This window comes from Vanessa atalanta, chromosome 16, assembly GCF_905147765.1.
Source record: "Vanessa atalanta chromosome 16, ilVanAtal1.2, whole genome shotgun sequence".
In the NCBI taxonomy this organism is placed as follows: domain Eukaryota; kingdom Metazoa; phylum Arthropoda; class Insecta; order Lepidoptera; family Nymphalidae; genus Vanessa; species Vanessa atalanta.
This window is the reverse complement of record NC_061886.1, coordinates 1,170,538-1,196,207: the sequence shown is the minus strand read 5'-3', so window position 1 is coordinate 1,196,207 and position 25,670 is coordinate 1,170,538. Positions and strand designations below refer to the sequence as shown.

At 32.6% G+C, this 25,670-nt stretch overlaps 1 protein-coding gene across 3 annotated transcripts in view; it reads left to right on the top strand.

Moving 5' to 3' along the window:
- LOC125070085 (Ig-like and fibronectin type-III domain-containing protein 2) overlaps positions 1 to 25,670 on the top strand; it is a 152,495-nt gene that overhangs the window by 107,339 nt on the left and 19,486 nt on the right. For all 3 annotated transcript variants that reach the window (XM_047679784.1, XM_047679785.1, XM_047679783.1), the window contains 3 exons: positions 4,832 to 4,898; positions 24,103 to 24,354; positions 25,228 to 25,374. In XM_047679784.1, coding sequence (XP_047535740.1) covers positions 4,832 to 4,898; positions 24,103 to 24,354; positions 25,228 to 25,374 — 466 coding nt within the window. The remainder of the gene's footprint in view (positions 1 to 4,831; positions 4,899 to 24,102; positions 24,355 to 25,227; positions 25,375 to 25,670) is intronic.

Here is a 25,670-nt window from a genome sequence, read left to right as displayed (position 1 = left end):
CCGCTTGGTGATAGAACAGTAAATATTATACAAATATCTTGACCTTGAAATCTTTCTTGAAAAATCAAGTAATATATACCATTTTATCGTTTTGTTTTAGTCCATGGACACATATTTTTTTGTAGAGCTATCTAGATACCATCCACAATTTCTATTTCTGTGTTCCGCTTTAGATACAGAGTGAGCCAGTGTAATTACACGTGGGACTTTTTATACTCTATAATCTAAGAAGGTGTATCCCTTGGTATGCTTATGCTTGTAGGTAGGTTCTGAACACTTGTCTGCACGATGTCATACAGCATGAATTGAAATGCAAAACACTTTGTATACTAATATTATAAATGCGGAACTGACTCTGTCTGTTTGCCTATCGCTCTTCTAGGGCCTTACCAGTGAATAAAATTTGATGAAATTTGTTATGAACTAGCTTAGGTAGCTTGAACTTCAAGGAAGGAATCATAGGCTACTTCTTTATATCTTACACATGGTGACCAACGGCTAAAAGGCAAGCGAAGCCGCGGGCGACAGTAATGTCCTTGTAGGATTTTTATTAGATTTACCCTTTTCTCTCCAAAAAAAAATTCCATCAAAAATAACCCAGAAAATATTTCTAATCGTACTATAACTCATTTACTTTTTTTTTGTAAAATTACCTAATATATACTACATATAACGTACGTATGTGCAATAAAATATTTCAATTCTATGAGCTAAGATGGTCAAATGGTTAGAAAACGAGAAACTTTACCAAAAATTCTGGGCTCAAACACGAGCGAGCACCGCTGAGTTGTCATGTTGCTAATTTGTGTTTAAACATTGAGAAAATCTGCTAATGTCAGATGAGTATCTTCCACATACATTGAGTATCATAGTGGAGTAAGCTCTAAAACTTCAAAAAAAGAGGGCGCCATTACCCAGTAGTGGGACATAGTGGACTGTTTTTTATTCAAATCTATTCTCTCTTTTAATCGAATGACGTGAACACCTGATAACACTTCATCGAGTGCGCCATTTACATATTTACTTTTCACTGTCAATTTACATCCCATATTAATGAACTTTCGGGCATACGGAGATATATTTATGTATATGTTCATTTCATATCTGTTTTAATACCCAGTGACTCTTTTTAATAAGCGTGATATTCGTTGCTTACGCCGACGATAGCCGACGCGCGTCAATTTTAATTTTTCAACTCTGTTCGGATGGTAAAATTAACAAAATGAAATAATTACAATTCCGAACATTTTTGGACAGATATCCAAATGAAGTTCAGATAAATGGGATGGTCCTATCATCCAGTAGTTTTGTTGTGATGCTTTGTTTTTTTTTATGTATGTATAATGTCAATTTAATCTCATATAGACATACAATTAAAGTTAACACGTGTGATATCATAGAGAAGGTTTATTGACAAACCATATTGGCTGTACCTCACACCTTAATAAAGCATTTCATCAACTTCTATGTCATGCAACTGGTTGTCATGATAATTAAATTGAACATATACAAAGGCAAGTCAACGTCTGTTGGGTTTTGCTTGTATATATTCCGCAGGCGAGTAGCTTCATTAACAATTCAATTAACAAACCTAAGTCTTTTACTAAGTTGCACCGTTCGGTCCGTCAATGTAACAATTCCTAGAAAATGTCTACAGTTACCAAATATATAAGTTATCTTTGATTATTTTTGTACTATTGTGTACTTTTCTTGTACATTAGAGAAAAGTCAAGAATTTTTCACCGGTAAGTTTACCATAAAAAAAAAACTTTTTATGTTTAATCTTCAAACTAAAAGTTTACCTACCTACTTTGGGTCATAGTGATCGTGTGAAGTCGGGATAGGTAGCTAGTTTTATTATGAAACATTACTATTTCCTTGATCGCAAATTGTCTAATATATAAAACAAAAAACTCTTAGGTGTCTTTTAAATATAGTCTCATATTAAAGTCGACTCTGAAAAGTAAATTATAGAAATCATTAAAACCACGAATCGATCAAATGAATTTTACGGCGAATTAGTGACTTTTCCAGTCAAAATTCTACCTTGAACATTCTTTTTTTTTCGTACGAACTTTCATAAATTGCCTATTACAGACGCTGAAGGCAATTAAACTTCTTAATTGATATAGATATTAATTGCCTTTCAAATTGACATCGTAAAATTCTGTCCCAAAACTTTCACCAATTATAAGGAAACGTCTCATTGAGGTTTTGGAGTTTTGACGATTTCGTTTCATTATGATTTAATAGATATATCGAATAAAGATAAGAATACCGATCAGAGATTTTATCAGATAAGACTTTTTTTTAGTAAAAACAAAGGAAAATTTTAATGTCGAGCAATATTTTATACTGTTAGTCATATTGGAACTACAGACACGACGGCCATAATTAATTCCCAATATTGATTGGCCATGTTTAATATATCTTATAATGTTATTAGTGGTTAAGATTATTTACCATACTATTTAATAAGTAGTCGTACTTCGTTGTACTTTGCTTCTTCTATTCCTGTACGGTGTCAATTGTAAGAAAATTCTATTTTGGTTTAAACAAATACTTCCTTTCTTGAGTTTCTTATTTTTCATTAGTAAAGATTCTTTTGGCTTAAATCATTTTGTCAACTTATTTCTTTATATAACATATACATATATTTGATTAAGTATAACACTGATATCGAGAGAAGGTGTATTTTTGAAAGAAATATCAGAGCAGAGAGTGTTTGTTCCAATTATACTTATCATCGTATCACTAGACGAGACGTGATAATTTTGAAGTACGTAAAAATATAACGTTTAAGAAAAACATTACTGACCTCTCCGTCAGGATTAATGTTTCAGTGTGCTGCATGTCGTAATCAATGAACTGTTATTTAGCTTAAGGAATTAAATTTGCATGATAAGGCGATTTGAGGTGCTGAAGAGTTTGCACAAATCAAAATAGATATAAATCTGCACTAAACGAATTGAATTGTGTAGCGCGTACTTTAATTTTTAGTTTTAACCTATTCAAAAATAACACAAATCAAGTCAAATTATAATGGAGTTAAAAAATTCAATATTAAATCCACTATTCAAAATGCAACGAGCAAAAAAATCAGCCCAAAGAATTCAGTCAAATTTGAAACATTTTCCACCAAGTTGAATTGACAATTTGATATTTCAGTACGGGTCAGGCGGTACTTCCTTTTTAGTGCGATTTTCAACAAAAAAAAAAAAAATAGTTTAAAATACCGTCAGCCGCAATCACGTCGGATGTAATTATGTGCTCCTAGCGCCATCTAGTGACTGAATTAAATACTCGACTTTAAAAAGCCCATTAAAATGTACGTTTCCTTTTTTAAGTCCTACTCTGGTAATTGGTTCAAATTTTTGCTACGTCAAAGAGTATTCTTTTTAAAAGTAATAGTTTTGCTTCTCCTTTTTTTTTGTACGACTTTAAAATGAGGTTTTTTATTGTTAAGAATAAGTCTAAGAAAGAGTGTTTAAAAATTATAAAAAGCTGGAATGTATCTGTATTTACGTAATGTTTCCATTTATTTTTAAATGCTAACATTTATTTATTTAATTGCACAAAATTGTAACAATTTTTATTTGTAAGTATATATTAAACTGTAAAATAAACTTATTAAAGTTTTATCCCTACTTATGTTATTATAATTTTACATTTTTAATAATATTCTTTATTCAAGTATGCTTATAAATACACTCTTTTACTGTTGATTTAAATTTAAAGCCAGTTTAACCCGTGCCCTAAACCAGTATAATTTCTAGGGCACGGGTATATTTTATCCCAGGAGAATATATAGAGGAGTATTTCTTGCAACTTCGCCTTCTAAAGGTTGGTCGTCAGGCGTTTGGTTTAAAAATAAGCCTATGTCCTCTCTTTGGGTTCAAGCTTGCTTTATAACAAATTTCATCAAATTCGCTTTAGCGGTTTAGCCTTACGGCTAAACTTACTTCCACATTTATAATAATACTAACCGAACATGCGACTTAATCAGCGAGAAATTTATAAAACTTTACCCATAGCACACAAACCCAAAGCCGAGACGGCCCAGTGGTTAGAACGCGAGCATCTTAACCGATGAATGCGGGTCCAAAACCAGGCAACAAATTTTCATGTGCTTAATTTGTGTTTATAATTCATCTCGTGCGAGGCTCGGAAGGAAAACATAGTGAGGAAATGTCTAATTTCAACGAAATTCTGCCACAAGTGTATCCACCAAAGCGCATTGGAGTAGTGTGGTGGAATAAGTTACTGTTACACAAACCTCCACTTTACCCCTACGAAGGGTGAATTAAAACTGGACCCATGATAAACATGGTCCCCGGGATCCAAACTATCTGCGTACCATATTTTATCAAAATCGGTTCAGCGGATTGAGCGTGAAGAGGTAACAGACAAAGTTACTTTCGCTTTTATAGTATTAGTATTAATATCCATATATACAATCATTGATGTTAAGGCTTGTATAAGCCCGTCTGGGTAGGTAGGTAGGTAGGTATCACCCACTCATCACATATTCTACCGCCAAACAGCAGTACTCAGTATTGTTGTGTTCCGGTTTGAAGGGTGAGCGAACCAGTGTAACTACAGGCACAAGGGATGAATAGAATGTCATGTAAATGTCATGGAAATGTCAATATTTCATACAACGCCATGTCTATGGGCGATGGTGACCACTTACCACTCACCATCCGCCTATTTGCTCGTCCGCTAACCTATATCATAATTTTTTTTTGTAAATTAAGAAAAGTGATGGACTTTATTTTATTTTATCTGTATCGTTTATTTGTTTTTTTTAACTTCCGTATTTCCGTTACAGATGAGAGCACTAACGTACTCTTTGACGGTTGTTACGCTGTTCGCGGTGACACTCGCCCAATCTGAAGGTAAGGATATTATTTTTTAACTAACAAATAGCGTTCGTTATATTTTATCGTCGTTACGTATGTTTCCAAGCTATTTTTTTTTTTTACTTAATGACAAATGCTGTCACTAAATGTGACAGTTTTTATTTTTATTTCAGCAATAAGTCTTTTCAATCGCACGTGACATTGGCGAAATAACCTTTGTCCTCTTGGCACAAATAAAAGCCAGAAAAAAAACTCTTGTTATTAAAGTATTAATATTAGGTACTTGTATTTTTTAATGGAGGATGGGGTCTAATCTGTACTTTTCTACCGTAGGGCTGTTTCGTCATCAAAATAATTCTCTCTCTATTTCTATTTTACAATCTCAATCCAATGAAAAAATTGATAAGTTGGAAAGAGAGACGAAATATTTGATAGCACGGTTTCAATGTTTAAATTTCAATCAGGACTTTAAGAAAGTTTTAAAGTAGGGCTATTCTGTAAGAAGACACTCGAAACACACCGCAGAGCGAGCGTGAACTGTCAGAATGTGATGTACGACATTGAATGTAATGTTTATACGTTTATAGTATTTACGTATCAAAATGGCGTATCAATGTAAATCGCTTGTTTTACGAGTGAATTACGAAGTTATAATTTATTTAAAATAACTCATTCGAACCACTTTATTATATAAATATGAATAAGCTAAAACTAACTAATTAGCGAAGCAAACATTTTTATGGTGATTTCATTCAGAGATTATTGGTAAGCGTTTGATTGACTCGAGTAACATTCAGCGATAGGATTGATAAAAGTAGAATTTATTAAGAATTCAATGAGGAGTTGATATTAATAGAGGTGAACAGTGCTTGTTATATTACCTTCCGCCGATATGATCGCTTTTTTAGGTTATAAGACTTACATCGCCAATGCACCACCGATCTTGCGAACTAAGATGTTATGACCGTTATGCATGTAGTAACACTGGTTTACTGCCGTTTACACCTTCACACAAGAACACTTAAATATTACTGATTGGCTGTAGAATATCTGATAACTGGGTCGTACCAACACTAGATATTCCACTGTAATCCCTTACAGTGTACTCCCTTACTTTACGTTTTCTATTTAGTTATAGATATATAAATTGAAACGCGTATCACGTCTACATAACATGAGCAACAAATTAATTTAATAATAAACTTTACTTAAGCACCTACAAACTGAACGCTCGGAGGATTCCCATTATAGTTAAATTAATCTTCTTCACCCCTTTCCCCTTAATTTATCACACGCCATTATAGCCCTAAACGTCGAGTGATAAAGACCGGTTTCACTTACATTAAAAGAGTGACGGTTTAGTTTATGTTAAACAGCGTGTAAGTTGATTAACTTGTTACTAGTTATCTTCGGCAATTGATTTTACATATTAAAGTTTTGGCTCGGGATTATATTTTTAAATATGTTACTTCACATGTTGAAAAATAAATGTAAAAATCTTTTGATTAACAAGAGTTTAGTTTCATTAACACGAAGGAATGAGCTCAAGTACGACGAAGTTAAGTTGAGTGATAAGGAATACCGCCTCCATGATACTGTTATATTGTCGCCTATGTTACATAACTTGGTTGTAGAGCTTTATGCAAGCTCAACTGAGTCTTCCTCATGATATACTCTACCGCCACGCAACAGTACTTAGTATTGTTGTTCCTTCCTAATTGTTGTTAGTTCCTAAGATTAAAATTGAATGATTAAAATTTCTTACGTATGTGTTGACCACATACCATCAGTTCGACCATTTGTTCATTCTCCTCTTAAGGAGAGAAGGCGTTAACCTAACAGTGAGACATTTATAGACTTATACTTTAAACTTAATTTTTTAATATTTTCGCACCAAGAAATATAACAAAGGAACAAGATGAACGAATTCGTGAGGACTACTTCAGAAATTTATATTTTAATAACAGCTAAGAGCCGATGAAGTTTCATTCCTTCAACCAAGACAATAATTATCGTTAAGCAGCACTAAAACTCATCTTGAATACTTTGAGAATATCGCCCATTCGAGATAATGGACCATCATCCCGCGCCAGGCCATTTCACAATTATTCGGGGTCAGATTTAGGTGTCATTTATGGAGGAGCTTTAAGACGATATAATTACTAGCGGTAATTATAGCTTTACTGATCGTGAGCGAAGGTCTAGTGAACTTGGAAAGGTTAATTCAGACAAGATAACAATAAAACAGATTCCGAGGTTCCGCGTTCAAAACCTACGTCGATAGAAGTTAATTGAGTTTTTCGGTCGACACCTTATTTGCCGCCCCACGAGATTATGATAGTGCTTCTGTGTTTGTTCACACACTTTTTACTATACTATATCCTGCGTAGTTGGTTGGTCGTCGTGACCAAAATCAGTCAGTACGACATTTATTAGAGGTCAATAAAGGATTTAGAATCAAAAATGAACCCAATCTTCAATTGGCTATTGTCAAATATCAACAGTTCACTCACGTCGTATCTCGCTCATGAAACGTCGTAAACCAAATACGATGATACGCTGTATTGATCCATGCTTCCTGCAAATGTTATGATAATTATATTCATTTTCGCGTAACACTTTCTGTCATTTTACGATCGTGTTTTGATGTTTCGACTCTCTTACAGATTCAGATATATTGAGGATATTTTGACATTTATCTATAGATTTGTGACTCTTGATGATGCTTATTGTCATTAGCGAATATATTTTAATTGATATAAATAAAATCTCTGGTCATGTAAGATTTTGATAACGACTTAGGAACAGACTGCACTTTTTTTGTACAAACTGTCTCCTGTAATGTTTTCTGGAATAAATAGTCTTATTGGAAATATTAAATCAAATGTTTTTCTGACTAATTTCAGTCAGGAAGTAATGTGATGTCATACACATTTTACTGACATACTTCATGGTTTAATGTCAACAACTTTAGTCAAGCCATGAAGAGGTATATGAGGTTTGTACTAGGCCCCTCAATCGATGACGCTGTCATGATCGTAAATTGGAAAATAATCATGATTTTCCGAATACATATACCATAAACCATCAATGGGAATTATTAAAGAAAATCAATATATTTTCAATAAATTTTAACTAGCCCCATAATACTACCATTATATCTAGACTTAATGTGAGAATGGACAATGCATCATCCTATACCCGACCCAAAGTCCGGGAAATGTCCGCAAATAAACTTAATGGATCTATTCTTCAAGCGAACTGACATACAGTCGTTGAGAATAATCATACTTCGTTTTATTAAATAAAATTCAGATTATTAAATGAAATGAAGTCTTAAAATAATGTGAACGCGAGCATCTTCACAGATGATTGTGAGTTCAAACCTGGGTTTGACAGTACACCACCACTAAATTGTCATGTAATTTGTGCTCATAATTTATCTCACGCTTGGCGGAAAGGATAACATCGTGAGGTAATCTGCATGTGTCTACTTTACTTAGCCTTTTTTTATTTAATACGGACATCAAATCATCTACTCTGTGGAAACAATTCCGAAACTCGACGTAAAAATACAAATAGGTTGAGATTTTTTTTCAATATATTTAAGTTGGCTAATTATTTACTTTGCCCAGCGATCATCATTAAATATCATGTAAAAATTAGAAAACCATATTATGTAAATTTGTATATCGATTTATATTTTTTTTTTACCTAAATATGTTTTTTCTTACTGACAACATTTTAATTACTATTGGTTGGAAATATTATTGTTGTGTTGTGTTAATAATTTCGAGTCCTTATTCTTAACGACTGTGTGTTCAAAACATGAAACGAAGAAATCTTGCTTTATGAGAGAAATCTTTCATTTCTTATCACAGAAGGCAACCACTCAGAAATATCGAAGTTCAAGTGTGACTTTTGTGACCAGACTACGAACTAAGCCTTACTTCAAAGTCAGATTCATATTAGAGAGATTTCCTACATACTTTTTTTACATAATTTGATTTTATATTTAATTAATAAAGATTCAATTTAAGTGCATATTGCAACTCGTGTTATTGGTAAGAGGAGGGTTTATTTTTCGTCCAAAGGATCTGAATTGCGATTCAAATGCTGCTAGAATTCCTGCCATAATTCCACGCAGTCATGATTTACAACTAGATTTTTAATTTTTGTTTTAATACATTTAAATAATTCTTTCGTAAATATAAAAAAAATAATTAATTTTATATTCTGATTAAAAATGAACGCAATATAACTCCACGCTTTTCATTATTCAAACAATCTTGTATAAAATAATACAGTCTATTCGAGACGAATGTACTATTAATAATTCAATGTATTTACTATTATACTATTATACAACCTCTTTTAAAAGTTCTTTGGAATTATACGTGTATGCTGTAAATGTGATACTTTTTTTTCTTGTCTTGCAGTTTAATGTAACATCAAAGGGACTAACTTAGAAGACTCTTAAGACTGTCCAATTAAAATTTATCACAAGAATTTCTTTCATCTTTAAACTAAAGTACCATTCCTTAAACTTAAGTATTTCTTTAGAAAAGATTTATAAGAACTATTTTCAGTAGCTTTATTAAGTGTTGCCAACATAATAACAAAGATGTTATCTTTATGAAATAAATAACACCTTTTTAATTTTTAAAATAAGAAAAGGCAGACGAAAAGATCAACCTCGTGGTTTGGATGGTTGCTTTTTTTAGAAAGAGGCGAAAGTATATACCACTGCTGTTGTAATTATACCAATTTCATCCGACACGTGAAGATTTACTTGCGACGTTTTCCTTTAACACCGAGCGCAGGATGATTTATAAACACAGTCCATGAAAAGTCGTGTTTTGTTTCACGTGAACACCATCTCAGCTCTTAACAGTCTCAATACGCTTTCATGGCAACTGAAATGTTATATGCCAAAGTAACTAAAGACACAAGGGATATAACGTCATAGCTTCCAAGGTTGGTGACGCATTGGTGATATACGGAATTAATACTTCTTAAAGTACCAATGTCTATGGGCAGTGGTGAAAATTTAACATCAGGTGGCATATGACTTAAAAAATATAATACTAAATACAAATAAAACTAATATCCCCGTCTCGTAGAAACACTGAATGTATGCAGCACTATACTTTCTAATATTTAAGTGAAAATTAGCATTTGCAAGCGTGATCAATAATACTCCCGATCTCGACCTTTCACGATGGATACATATACAAAGCTAAAATTTAAATATATGCTTTGAATCTGGTACAATGAGATATGTTATAAAAATAATTTAGAATTTTTAATTTTCCATACACTGTAGTGTGATAATCAATTTATATATATATTTAATACAATTAAAATTTCAAGGTTGAATTATTTTAATTATTCATAATAACGGTTCTTGATGTCAAGTTCTTTTTTTTATTTTTTATTTTTTTTAAAGAGAATTTTAGCAATGCCCCAAATTAATTAAGAAATTACTAATATTTCTATTTACCCCTCCTTTTAAGCTTATCACTCATGTTAGGAGTGGGGACAACAACGGGTCACGATCGATTCTGCGACTTTCTACGCTAGGCAGCCCGTAAACCATTGCGCTATTGACGCTTCAAAAAAAAAATAATTGTTATCTTAATAATTAATAAAATCTATGAAAGATTTACCGATTAATGACCGAAAAATACCAAAGAAAATTTGTTATTTAATTTGAATACTTAATTTAATTTCAATATTCTACAGGAAAATCAACATACACTAATTTTAAGCTTTTCTTATTCTCTAATTATTATTAAAGTAAACTTTAAAAGTAACATTATTTCCGGGATTTCCTTTGAAAGGGCTATTTACTTTATAAAATTGAAAACCTGCCATTATAAATTTATCCTTTGTTAATAAAATTGCTATTACTTCAGACAAAGAATTAATCGAATACATATTTTGATAGGTTACCGAAACAGAGATTATATTTCTGGAACAAAAAAAAAACTGTAATCAAAAGATTATATGGAATTCAATCATATTTGAAATTAGAATAATTCATTTACAGAATATCTATACGAATATTATTAATGCAAAAGTAACATTCTGTTACTTCACGCTTAAACCGCTGAACTGATTTAGATAAAATTTGGTACGGAAAGTCCTGGGACATATCTTCTGTTTTGTTTTTTTATTCACCCCCTTGATAAAATGGGGAACGACGATTTGTGTCTAACATTCAAAGTTTTATAAATATCGCGCGGGTAAAGCCGCAGGTTCAGCTAGTAATTTCATAAATGTTATTATCATAATTACAATCTGTAAGAAGAATTCAATGTTTTAAAAATAGAAATGGACTTAAAATTGGACCTTGTAGAACTCCTTAACCTGTAAATTCAATATATTTATAAAACACGCCTAATAAAAACGAATAGATTTAAAATGCTTAAAAAGATTATTCATTCATAAAACCAGTAATTATACATATATACTCACTAACCTTTCATTCGAGACAGCCCAATACAATGCTAGATTATGACAATTAAATAATTATACCTACAGATTTTTACTTAGCTTTAGATATTGTATGCTAGTATAGTTTACATAACAACCCTTACTCAAAACTCCTTGGGGAGATCTATTAAAGCGTTAACGGAAAATTTGAGAGTAATTAACATATCGTGGATGGCGTGATAGTTAATTAATGGATCGCTTACGCTCCTATTTACGTAATACTAAATACATAATCACCTGACAAATAGATCTGATATACAGCTAGCACACAATAAAGACAATGAAAAAGCATGTATTGGAATTACCCCACTCGTAAAACATTAGACACATAGCATAAGTTTCCTCAGAATGTTTTCCTTCATCGCCGAACACGAGATCAATAAAATTATAAACACAAATTAAGCACATATTTAGTAGTGTCAACCTCAGTTTGAACCTACAATATTCGGTTAAGATACACGTGTACAAGCCGCTAGACCATCTCTGCTTATTTATCTTTTTTTTATGGCATTGGTTGGCGGACGAGCATATGGGCCACCTGATGGTAAGTGGTCACCACCGCCCATAGACAAAGGTGCTGTAAGAAATTTTAGCCATTCCTTACATCACCTATTCGCCACCAACCTTGGGAACTAAGATGTTATGTCCCTTGTGCCTGTGATTACACTGGCTCACTCACCCTTCTAACCGGAACACAACAATACTGAGTACTGTTATTCGGTGGTAGAATATCTAATGAGTGGGTGGTACCTACCCAGACGGGCTTGCACAAAGCCCTACTTGGTGAAGTACAGTAAGTTATCTATATAAGTCTTTACAAAGCACGATAGTTAATTGTCAAATTTCTATATCCTATTTACTGATTAACTTAAAATGAAACAAATACTTTTGGCTTTATCCGAGGTTTGAACCTCCATAGGTTGTCTCCTTGGTATGTGCAAATAATTAGCCTCTAAGCATATTGTATAATAAGTCTGGTGTTCTGTAAATACTTTTGATTTTTTCTTTTATACTCATTCTATAGTGCCTATGACTGCATTCTTTGTAAGTTTTGGATAGAGAGTCGTTCACATTTTTCTATCCACGAAATATCTATATTATCTGTAAACGCATGTGATAGTTCTGGAGGGAGGGAGTTAATAAAACTCGGCTTTGGAGCAGCTTATAACTAAAATTGACTCATAGTATATTTAATATTACGGAATTCAATATTTCCAGAAGATACTCCATAAAGTTTAATATTTTATTTGAGACGCAGTTTTGTTGTATGATCGATTATCTGTTACCAAATTAAAAGGTTTTTAATTATATAGGTAGGCGGACGAGATAATGAGCCATCTGATGTGAAACAACCACCAGCAAACATCGAAATTGGCGCTGTACGAAATATTAACCATTCCTTTCATCCCTAATGCGCAACCCACCTCAGGAGCTGCGATTTTATGTCCCTTGTGTCTGTACAATGCTAAGTATTGTTGTTTGGCGTTGCAATATCTGATGAGTCAGTGGTACCAAAAGCTTGCAACGAGTCTCACCACCGATTGATTATTATGAATGTATTGTATATATTAATGTAAGTATAAGTAAAGGTGTGTATATAACACGAACTATGTGAATGTGTGTGTGTGAGTTTTTCGTTACAAAGAAATACGTATTAATTGATTGCAAATTAATAAATATAGTTTATATCGAAGTAGAAACAGTAATTAAATATGGAAAGTAACAAATCTTAGTGTAAAACGAAATTAAAGTGATGTGGGTTTTAATTCAGCGAGCATCGCGTAATTATGTTGACAATGTATGCTTACATAGTTCGAGAGGCGACTGTAATTTACCGAACGTTATTAAACTTGGCGCGCTTCGCACTCGACAAAGCAACTTGTTCGTGTATAGACTTCATATACGCGATAGTATGAGAGTAATTAAAAAAAAAATCGATACAATTTTGTATACGTTGTATATAAAATTGTTACAAAGACTTTTTAATTATTAAATTATATTGTAACTATAATTACTATTAATATGTACACGTACTATATCTTAACTGAAGTTTCGTCATTAAATTTACCGTTAGGTTTATTAATTCTTAACATTTTTACTCTTAATAAATTCAAATCAGGACAAAAAATGATTGATAAGTAAAGCATATCAACATAACTCAATAATAGTTTACATAAATAAAAAGCGTCGGTTATTATTTGTTGATTAACAGGCAGGATATATATAAATTTACTTGAACATGATTGACAAAAACTCTCTAATAAAAAGAGTAATTACAGAATTTCTTGCCAAATATTCTTGGTAGAACCTACGTTTTGAACAGTGTTAGCTTTACATTTAATTCGATACTGTAACGTGCCAATTTTTTTTTTTCGTAATGGATTTGCGAATAAGACTTATTTGGAACGTCGACGACACTGTTATCGGAACTTTGGAAGTAAAAATGTTAAAGTTATATTATATCCACTTAACCAATAAGTTTAATAGATTTGTGTTATAAATAGAGACATATTAGGCAATTGTTAATAGTACACATCATAGAAGAACTATCGGCAAATCGTGTAGCATACGTAAATCTACGTTTGTTTGAGAGGGTACCACTGGATTTTAGTAGGTAGGGCTTGCGAGACGTCCTGAGCTCCGGCGTGTCCCCATAATACCTCATTTCATGTGGAGGTGACGCGTAACGTGTTTCTCTAGCGAAAAAAAAAGGTTTGTTTACCTATACTATACGTTAACAAATGAAAAGGAAGGAGAAGGAAGAAGAACTGTTTGTGTACTACGTAATAATGTTTTTATGCAACAGAATAATTTACATAAACTAAATGCAGTTTTCAACTTTCATCTTCAATCCGTTAAAGTTTAAGTGCGATCAGTTAAACAATGATTTGCCTCCTTCATTCTAATGTTAATTCTATAATCAAAGAGAGACAGGAAACAGAGTTTTAATAAACACCCGACGAACCTTCATAAGTGAGGCCTAGTAATTAAAAATTTTAATTATTTATTTATTTATTTATTTATTTAACACTTTTTTGTACACCACAAGCACAATTACAAACGATTACAAAATATACAAACTAATAAACTAATGGTGAAACAAAAGGCGGCCTTATGGCTTATTAGCCATTTCTTCCAGACTACCTTGGGTTAGAGGATTGTGTTTGGAAGACAGTATAGGGTGGTGCAATTTAAAATACTCTTAAAATAAATACAACCTAAACACATACAAAAATAAATAACAGTAATAAATATTCAATAAAAAGTAATCATCAATACAAATTAATAATAAAACTATTCGATACAAATTTTATACGCGTGTATTTCGGTACGCGAGAAAGAAAATATATTTTTAATATGGGGCACGCTATTTCATTGGGAAGCCGAGATGACCCAGTTTTTAGAACACTGTAAGTCTTACCAAAGATTGTGGGTACAAACCCCTTGGCAAATACCACAGAATATTTAGGTGCTTAATTTGTGTTTAGAAAATATTTCGTTTCCGACTGTGAAGGAAAATATCGCAAGGAAACCTGCATGTATTGGATTAAAATATAAAAGATATAGTAGCGCGGCAGCATGACCTCCATACCTAACCCTTCAGAGTACAGAAGGTTTTACCGAGCAATGGCGCATTTAATTTACTTCAATTTTACTAAGAATTTCAAATTTAGTTACAACACAAGGAGGTTTACTTTCGAAAATATACTTCTTACACTTTGACACAGTTAAGGTATATGATGTTGCTTTGTGTCACGCAATTTGAACGATACATATTAACGCATGTCACACAAAATGAAATTCCTTGTCACGCTGCAATATCAGAAGTAATGAGAGTAGAGCACGCTTCACGCGAGTTTATGAATTTCGCAGTCCGCCCTTGTACTATTCGCGGAGTGATTTATGTCACAGATTAATTTACTTTAAAACGGCCATCATTTGCGCTTAACTCCCCAACACATCCTAATATAAAGCACTTTGTACTTACTTAGAACTTTATAAGTAGTCGCGTCTTGATATAGATGTAAACAATGATTCATTAAATAATGCTGTCTTTTTCTTTCGAATTTGTAATCAATGAAGACAGAAAGAGACCGTAAATATTTCTACTCTGATTTATTAACATCAAAATTATTGTAACCTCATTAAATTAAATTAGAATTTTCAGAATTATCTGAATTGATTTTAGTCTATATGTCAGACATATATTAAGCATAGCATAGTTTTTTGGATATGATATGTAATAGCTTCATAAGTTAAACATTGGAGCAGCGTGGCGGAATAAGCTCCAAATCTTTACCTTAAGGGTCCTTAATGCAGCAGTGGGACATTACTAACTATTTTTTTTTCATGGTAAAGGTAGTCGGACGGGCAAATATACCTGATGTTATGGTTTAATGAAATATTACATTAGCAGCCTGTAAATTTCCCACTGCTGGGCTAAGGAGAAAGTTCGGAGCATATTCCACCATTCGCTGCTCCAATGCGGGTTGGTGGAATACACATTTGGCAGAATTTCGTTGAAATTAGACACATGCAGGTTTCCTCACGATGTTTTCCTTCATCACCGAGCACGAGATGAATTATAAACACAAATTAAGCACATGAAAATTCAGTAGTGCTTGCCTGGGTTTGAACCCGTAATCATCGGTTAAGATGCACGCGTTCTAACCACTGGGCCATCTCGGCTCTTAAAGAAATATTAACCGCTCCTTAAATCGCCAATGCGCCAACAACCTTGGGAAAGATGTTACGTCTTTTATGCCTGTAGTTAGACCCTTATTTACCCCTCAAACCGGAACACAATTATACTAAGTACTGCTGCTTGGCGGTGGAATATCTCGTAAGTGGATGGTACCTACCCAGACAGGCTTGCACAAAGCCCTACCACCAAGTAGATGATGGCAATGAATGAGAAAATAGATAATAATATATAGTAAAAAAAAATACATAATACAATTTATCTCTAACAGATGATCTATTAAAAGTTTTTTGAGATTTCTTGTCTTCAGATTAAAGATTATGACAGTATTGTTGTTTTAATGTTAATGAGTTCGGTGTGTTGGACACTTTTCATCTGGGTCAGACCTCCACGGACTCCATTAAACAGCACCTTTGACCCTTGCGGTCTCGTCCTACGATAAATATTTATGCGAGCTTTACCCAGATCAAACAATATTATACTTTAGAATTGATGTTTCAGAGACATTTTTACATAATGTCTTTCCTGTAACGATTGTTAATATGGACTTAACTGTATTGAAATAAGGATACAAGTCGTTCAAAGTCTTATTATGTTTTAAAACATTTTTAAAAGTACATTAAAATTGTATCACTCGAGAGGCTTTTCAAGCAAGACGTTAGCAGGTTTTTTTATTGTCAGTACTCCTTATGAATGTGGTGAATTTATTTAATAAATTTTATTCATCGTATACATTTATTTTAATTAAGTGAAGAACTATGAAAAGAGGTTTTACTTAAGTGCAGAATTATTTAATTCAAATACGAGTCGGATTCATGACTTAGTATAGAGTATGGATATTATAAACAGTATTATTAACAAGATAAACAATTACAGTTATAAATTACAGTATGAAGTTTGTAATGAATACGGACAGTAAGTATAATAATGTAGATATTTTTAATCTCACGGCAAATAAATCTATAAGGAAAGTAGGGGATGAACACGAAGTCAGCCGAAACACGAAGATGCCAATATGTGGCCGAGATTGAACCGTGATCGAAGCAACTTACTTGAATCGTGGGGAACGAATTTAAACAATAAAGCTCGGCGTCGCTTCTACAACTACAGGAAATCTATAATGTACCTTTTGTTAACGGTTGCAATATACTATCATTCATTTAAGCGCAAAGTTGCAGGTTCGATCCCGATACCTTGGTTTATTGTCGTCGTAAAATTTAAATTTAGTTGGAGGGTTAATAGGAATATTGGTAATTACTTAGAAAAAGAGGCATTGTTAGTATTCTTTAAAAAAAAAAGTTGTTTTTTTTTAATAGTTGTAAAAAATTATATAATAGAAAATAGACCAAAACAAAGCAAAGCTATTTATAAAATGGAGTCACAATAAATAGCTATAGCTCTCTTAACATTTAAATTGGCGCTGCAGACGAATTAACGATATCTAAAATTTAAAGCCAAAAACTGTTTTGAGCTCTTTCACAAAATTTCGATACCGAACGGTGTGAATAGTTACAACACTAGTGAATGTTTGTTTAACAACATAAAGCCTGTATTGGAAAAATAAAGCTTTTCTAAAGTTATTGTTATTTGAAATACTGGATCGTCCCAAATAACGCCCACAAACCTAGATAAAAATGACACCTTGTATGGTGCCGGCCCATAAGGTCAGGATGTCAGTATACGTAGGACAAATGGTTTTCTTACACACATACAGTCATACACTCTAGAATAATGGTATAGTATTTTTAAAATATTCTTATAACCATTATATATTTATTAAAGAGCCGAAATGGCCCAGTGGTTAGAACGCGTGCATCTTAACCGATGATTTCGGGTTCACACCCAGGCAGGCACCACTGAATTTTCATGCGCTTAATTTGTGTTTATAATTCATCTCTTGCTCTGCGATGAAGGAAAACATCATGAGGAAACCTGCATGTGTCTAATTTCAAAGAAATTCTGCCACATGTGTATTCCACCTACCCGCATTGGGGCAGCGTTGTGGAATATGCTCCATACCTTCTCCTCAAAAAGGGAGAGGAGGCCTTAGCCCAGTAGTGGGAAATTTACAGGCTGTTTATGTATGTTATGTATGTGTATTTATTAAAGTATTTAATCGATATGGGTGAAAATGACATCAATGAACATTTGCACGTTTGCCTTCTAAATTTAATTAAATAAAAAAAAAGGTACATACTATTTTGTCCGTGAGATATTGTATTTAAAATCCACGATAAGTTCCCACGCAGGAAAAAAAAGATTTAAAGATATAAGCTTGAACCAAATATTGTATATGCCCAAAAAGTAAAATTCTATTTCAATATGAAGAATCGTTTGAACACATTCCAAGTTTTAATAACCCCGCTTTAACTGAAATCCGCTTAAGTTGAAAAACCCAGAGCCTCCATTAGGGCTTTTTTGTCAACCGACGAACGTAATATGGGTTTCATGCAAACCGTGCTATATGAATATGAAATGTATACCATATTTCCAATTACTAAATACTAATACTAGCTTTTAATAAAATCGTTATTAAAATATCGAATAATATTTTTCATCAATATTTAAACTAGTGATTTAGTTTGGTTGACTTTGACTTGACTTGCAATTCGGTAAACCACATTCACGGCTTTAAAAAATAAAGACTTCCTGGTTTTCACAATGAACAGTTCGAAACCATGAATCAATTTGTAATTTCTAAAAATTAGGACTTCGAATAGCTGCGTCCGGTTCCAAGGATGAGCGAGATACTACTGGCAAAAGATTATTGCTAGCGAATTAACAGAGCACATTTTATGTTAAAGGGCTTTATGCAAGCCCATCCGTGTAGGCACCACCCATTTCTTAGATATTCTATCGCCAAGATATTCGTTTATAATAATAACTGATAAAGCATCTTCTTTGATAAAATTTGATTTCCTCCTTTCAAAAACACTTAAGACCTATTATTTTAAATAAGTATCATAATTTTACATTTAAAAGCAGCTGTTATTAATAATATGTTATATGTTTACAACATATAAACTGTTAGAAACAAAGATCTAAGAGAGGAAAATCGGAAAACGATTACACGTGTCTAAAACAAACGCAGTCGCGAGAAAAGATAGTTCATAATAAATGGCGTTTCGTACCTTTTATTACGAGATATTTCAGTATTTGGGCTAGAATTTAACAAGACACACGAGAAGCCAAAGAAACAACGCCCGATGCTCCATTTCAAGCTACTGGAGCTACACAATGGCTTGCACGTGGCTGTGAATTTTCCAATTTTTCAATTCACGACGAAGCGTTACGTTACTCTTATTTCTCAACGATTTCTATTTGAAAATTTTCATTCGTTATTTTTAAATGATATTACATTGAAGCTTACGTAATATTCTATTTCAAAAGTTACATTATAATATCATTTATTTTTAAATAAAATATTAAATGGAAAGTATAATTAATTTATTGATTAAACGAAATTTATAAAGAGCTTAATAACGTTCATTTCGAAACATTATTAATAATTTATATAATATAAATAATTGTTCGGATAAATGAATATTTCCACTGCTTTAGTAGTATTTTGACGTAATACGATCAATTTTAATTGCTTTAGGTCAATAGCATGATTAAAATGATCGTTAAAATCGCGTCGAACTTAAAAATAGTTCAACGTGTAGTTGTTGAGTATAAAAACTAGAGAACCCGTACATTTTTATCTTCGTTAAACATCATTGCTCTGACTCCGTGTATCGTGACTGTTATAGTCCAGCCTTTCTTAATAAATGCTTTTTTGAAATCGGACTAATCAATCTTACGATTAGATTACCTCTGTAATATTAGTATAGATTACGATCGATAACAAACGAACCACAATCGTGACATCACTAAAGTTTCTAGTGTATATTTAAAGCTACTTTTAGTAGTTAGAAAAGTAGCTTCCTCCTTCGCCTTAATGTGAATTTTATAGGTTTACCTCACTGTGAATGAAATGAACAAGGGGAATATGAATGATTGTTTTTTTTTATTTCTCCATACATTACAAAAGTAAGGTTTCTCAGTTAGGTACATTGTCATGTACTTGCGGATACTTGTCCTCTAAAAAAAGGTAGACCCTGTACATCAGGTCACCAGGCCCTCAACCCTCAATTGATACAATACTTAGCAATTGATATCTTGAAAGTATGTTGATCTTAAATAATCAATATAGAGTAATCGAGTATTAATTTGAGGATATAAAGTTTGAGTAAGATTAGAATTATCTCAAAATATTTTCAACAGTGAAGCTTAAAATAACGCATCTGAGAGCACGTGAAACAAGATGCCTTTCCTTCATTTCAAGCACACGTCAAACTAGTTCAGAGAATCTTTAAGTCTTCAGTCTATGTTTAATTCAGGCATTTATATAACAAATCTTTAAAAAAAAAGTGTGAGTTTTTATAGGACGTTCAATAGATACGAAACATCGATAATTATTGTAAGTTTATAGTTAAATAAAGCTTATAAATAAATATGGAGTGAAATAAATAAATGAAACGATATCGCTGTTTCGTTCGATCACATAATCCGATTGGATGGCAAGTCCGACACGACCAGATATAGTTCGAGAGACTGGAGGCCATGGAGAGTAAACATTACTAAGTAGCCTTTACGGCCCAAGCAGGAGTTCTAACACATGGCTACGGGATAACCACTAGACCAACTTGGCAGACAAATCTTTGTTACAATTCTACCTCAAGCTGGACATTACTAAAGGATGTGTGTATCTTAGCGGAGGATGAATTTTTCGTATGATCTTTCACTGCGCTCTCATCTGCGTCTTTCATTTACAGTGTACATTTCTAAATGCGGATATTGCATTTTAACTTTTATTGCATATACAGTAAGAATCAAAAATGAATGGTGCACTTTTTCAATGTGCAATTTCACCACCTTACATATCTTGATACGGTCTATCTTCTACGTATCCCCTGGGGGATATTAGGTTCCTTTTTCGAAAAACTATTTCATACATTTTTATGTCTCAAATTTTTCATCCTCTACATAAATGTTTTAATTTAAGTAGGCTCATAACTTAGAAGCACTTTAAAATTGTTCCATAAGATTAACTAAACGTAACCAATGCTTATGAATTTAAATTCAATTAAATGCCGAATGGAAAAATCAGGAGTTTCTAATATAATAAAATATAATCTAAATATTTTACCGTAGATAAAATCTATCTAAACAGTATTAGAATTTTTTTTTATAAATGAATCTTAATGAATTAAAACTTATATTTAAAACAACCAACAAAAACCACCCCTACCAATAAGCCCTGACTATAAACGAATCTCAAAATTGAATAATTAATAAATACATGGAAACATCTTTAGAAACCACTTTTATTCATAATGTTAATATATTTGTTAGTACAAATAAATGTTTAAAACTTTTTTGCAACAAAAACATGCGAAAAATATGTTATAACGCGCTCTCGGGAACCCAATTGTAGCAAACTACAATAAAACACTTAAAAAAAAACCTATCAATTTTCAAACATAAAACCCAACCCGCAAACGTTAACAATGAGATTAAACACTACGCCGCTCATCAATAAACCCATACCACAATATTGCTTCTAGATATTCTTAAAAAGTACCAACGTCACCAATAATTTCGGGACTCAACGCTTATCGAATCAATCACTCTGAGAAATCGCATACGAATATTGAATTTAGAAGCAATATCAGTCAATTTTGGGCGATTCATAAAAAAAGCCGGCTGTTATCATACAAACTGATTCATTCAGGATACGTGGTAGAGTCGGACGCTCAATTTGCGTCGATTCCTTTATCCAGAGCCTGTCATGCGCGGGTCTCCACTGAATGTAAATGAAGACGAAGGCGGGGTGGAAGTGAAAGCGGTAACTTAATCATTTACTCAAGCTCAAAACTCTGGTTAACGTATATGACTTTAATCTGAACAGTGAGTCGTTTGTTTCGACATCACTGAATAGTGCTCATTACGATTATTGGTAGCGAATAAATAAGTTAATCTATCTTTGATCAACGTTTCGGAAACTGAATATGAAACATATTCAGTTTCTGAACCATCTTTCTATATATCAACAGTTCTCTTTCTCGTTCGTAAATGTTCATTAAAATAATTAATATCCAGATAGTTTATTCATTAAGTATATATCGTTTATTAACGCTACGAGTCAGGGAGCGCAGTGACGATGAACGAAACCGTGAAATAACTAAATCCTTTATCAAATTGAAGAAGTAATGACAAAGAAGCCTTTGATTTAAATATTCCAAGCGACTTGCAGCTCTGCTATATTACACTACAGACAGTTATTTATTAATATATCTATAGATATAATACAACACTTTTACACTTCACTGCTTATGTCTACTTTAATTTTACTTCTAAAGTTTCAAAAACAACTTCGCAGACATTCAAAACGCAATTTTTTCGCGAATCTATAATGAATATTACAGATTATTCAAGATCTCGACCAATGATATCGCGTTTATTAAATGTCAATGTTGTTTACTACTGAATTACTTCTGAATTTATATTCGAAAGAATTATTAAACTACGCAAAATGCTATAAAACTTACATCCAACGAATCTTATGATTATTTCATTTTAATTTAATTTTTTACCATACCTTTACAAGAAGGTTAATCCGGTTACAATCTGGCCGCAAACCGAGAGCATCTTCACATTTATATTCGCGAAACGACCACGAAGGGAGGAGATGACCTTTTTATCAGAGGTGTGCTTGTAGGTCAGAATTGCTTTTTAAGCCTCTGGCCCTAAAGTTTGATACTACTTACTCTTCTATAAATATCAAATGTTTTAATACATTTTAGAACTGAGTTTATATGTTTCCAATTAACTTGTTCATTAATGACTTTTTAATGTTTTCTAAAATAATTAAAAAAACAAATGATATATGGGCTTATCGAGTCTTCTAATTTCTGATATGCATGTCTGAAATATATTTCTGGTCTGAAATATAAAACCGACAATCTCATTGTAATTTTACGTTTTACAATAAAATTTTATAAAAACCTATCAAAAGTGCTAAATGAGATAACCAACTTACTCCTTAATGGAAGAGCAGAGGTTTACAAAACAGCGGGATATTTGAAATAAAACTAGTTTTCACGGGTCCGTGACCACGAACACTGCAAAGTGCTCGAAACGTCGGGATGTTAAAATAATTAATATACGCGATTAAATCCGTTAAAAACTAGTTGTATTTCAATGTGTAATAATCGCGAAAATCTAAGACAGCGGGATATTTATATTTTTAATTAAAGTGTCAGTTATACTTCAAAGCGTTCATTAAATATGGAATTTCTCAAATTAATGCATTTAAAAACTTGTATGAGGTATCCGAGCGCCTGCGTTTGTGTGTATACTCATAACTATTAAAAAAAACATGTGATGATTAATCGAAAAATGTATTTTTTTACTTCCAGTTATCAATATTAATACAATAACTCCTCTTTTCATAACTATTCATGTTTCATCAACAAATCTAGAAGAGGATTCATTCTCCCGTTCTGAGGGTCCTGTGTTCATGAGTCTTAATTAAAAATCCGGCTGTCTAATAACAATTATTCGTTATAAATTTAATACGAGATAATAAAACGTTAATGGGAAAATAAGTAATAATTACCAAAATAGTACAATTGAATTTGATCTCGCCATAAATTTATTTACAACGAGAAATAATTTGGATGTCTAATAGATTTAATTTATAAACTTTATTTCATTTTCTTTAACTTATAGATCGGAATAGGTTTAATACTAAATATTATTTTTATTAAATGGGTATGTACTCAGGTTCGGAGGGAACACGGTCTCAGAATTTCGCTAATAAATAAGTATTAATAAAGCGCTTCTTAAAGGGAATCTAATTGTTTATTGTATATATGAGCTTAGTTCTTAACCTCCTTTATATACTGTATATGTTCGACCTATCACTCTTTTTTTTTAATTGTGAAATCATACACCTTGTTACAAATAGTCACAGAAATATAATTATTGTTCTAGGAATCAAAGACACAGTTGAAACAGCAAGCAGTTCAGCTAATCAAGAGGATGAAGAGCCCAAAGAAGCCTGGATGCGTGCACCGGCGGGCGGCGTGGCCGTGAAGAGTGGGGAGGACGCTTTACTTACGTGCGTGGTCCTGGGAGCAAGAGGCAAACCGGTTCTATGGAAAAGGGCAAGAGATCTCCAAGTTCTAACAGCTGGTGGCGTAAGAGTAACTCGAGATGAAAGAGTTACAGTTTTACATGATGATTGTAAGTAAATTGAATACATGTTTATCATTTGCCTCTAATCTCTATCGAAAAAAGAGAGTCATAACTTGAATCAAAAGTCACGGAATTTGTTTTGTCCCACGGCAATTCTCAAGGGAGACGAGCCAGTTTTGTAGTCGCAGGACATATTTTAGTGCGCAAGTGTGGGTATAATAAACACCAGTGCAGTTTTTATTCTTTCACTCTCATAAACCGAGAGTAGCAAATCCGATATGACCAGAAAGGGTTCGACTTCGGAATCAATTGCTTTATGTACTTTCTGAGACACGAGAATATAAGTAGTTCCTGATGCGACGCTGAGATTACCAGCCAGCCAGCGTATCTATAAACACACGGGACATAACATCTCATTTCCCAAAGTTGAGGGCTATTATTACTAATATTGATTGGTATTGTAAGGATTAAATAATACTTCTTACCATCAGACCACCATCAGGTTCATTTGAACGCACGCTTACCATTTTTATATGAGATATAATATTAGCAGTACACAGTACAATGGATGTTTATACAGAAAAAAAGAAAGTCGCATAACAATTTCGTGAAATGACGATATTGAAAAATAAACAATTTAAAATAGGACAGATTAATTTAATTTAAGATATTTCTTAGTTATTGGTGATAGAGTAATGCGCCAAGATGTAACAAAACCACACACTCATTAGACAGAAAGTTTTTGAAAGGTGATTGTAATTACAGACCCTTGGAACAGGTCATCTTAGACAGATAGTTTACACTTCTTACCTTGTCAATATAAGAATGGCAAAGATCAAGTTTCTTGAGCAAAATTCAATAAACTTCAGATAAAATGTTTCATCACACTTAGTATTTCAAGTATACCTTTTTTTTGAACAGCGGAAGAACCTCTTCAAGGACCGGGTATTATGAAGGGCGGCGACGTCTGGGCTCTTGTCATAAAATCAGTCAAACCGTCAGACGCTGGCCTCTACATGTGTGAACTAAACACTGAACCACCCGTCAGAAGTTTTCATAAATTAACTGGTAAGTGTTATTAAAGTATTTTTATATTAAATAAACAAAATGTATAATATACAGTATATTTAATCAACATTTTCATGTATAAACATGAATGTTGAATTAATTTTGCCTAAAACTATTTTACCATTAAATAAATTTTCAATTTACAGTACTGCTTTGTACATAGAATAAATACAAATTAAATAAACAGTATATAGGTTGTAAAGCAATTTAATTATCAATTTCGCTACATCTATTGTTCCAAAAGCGTTCGTATCACTGGGATACCCCAACCAGCTTCCCTTTGCCTCTAGGGCTAT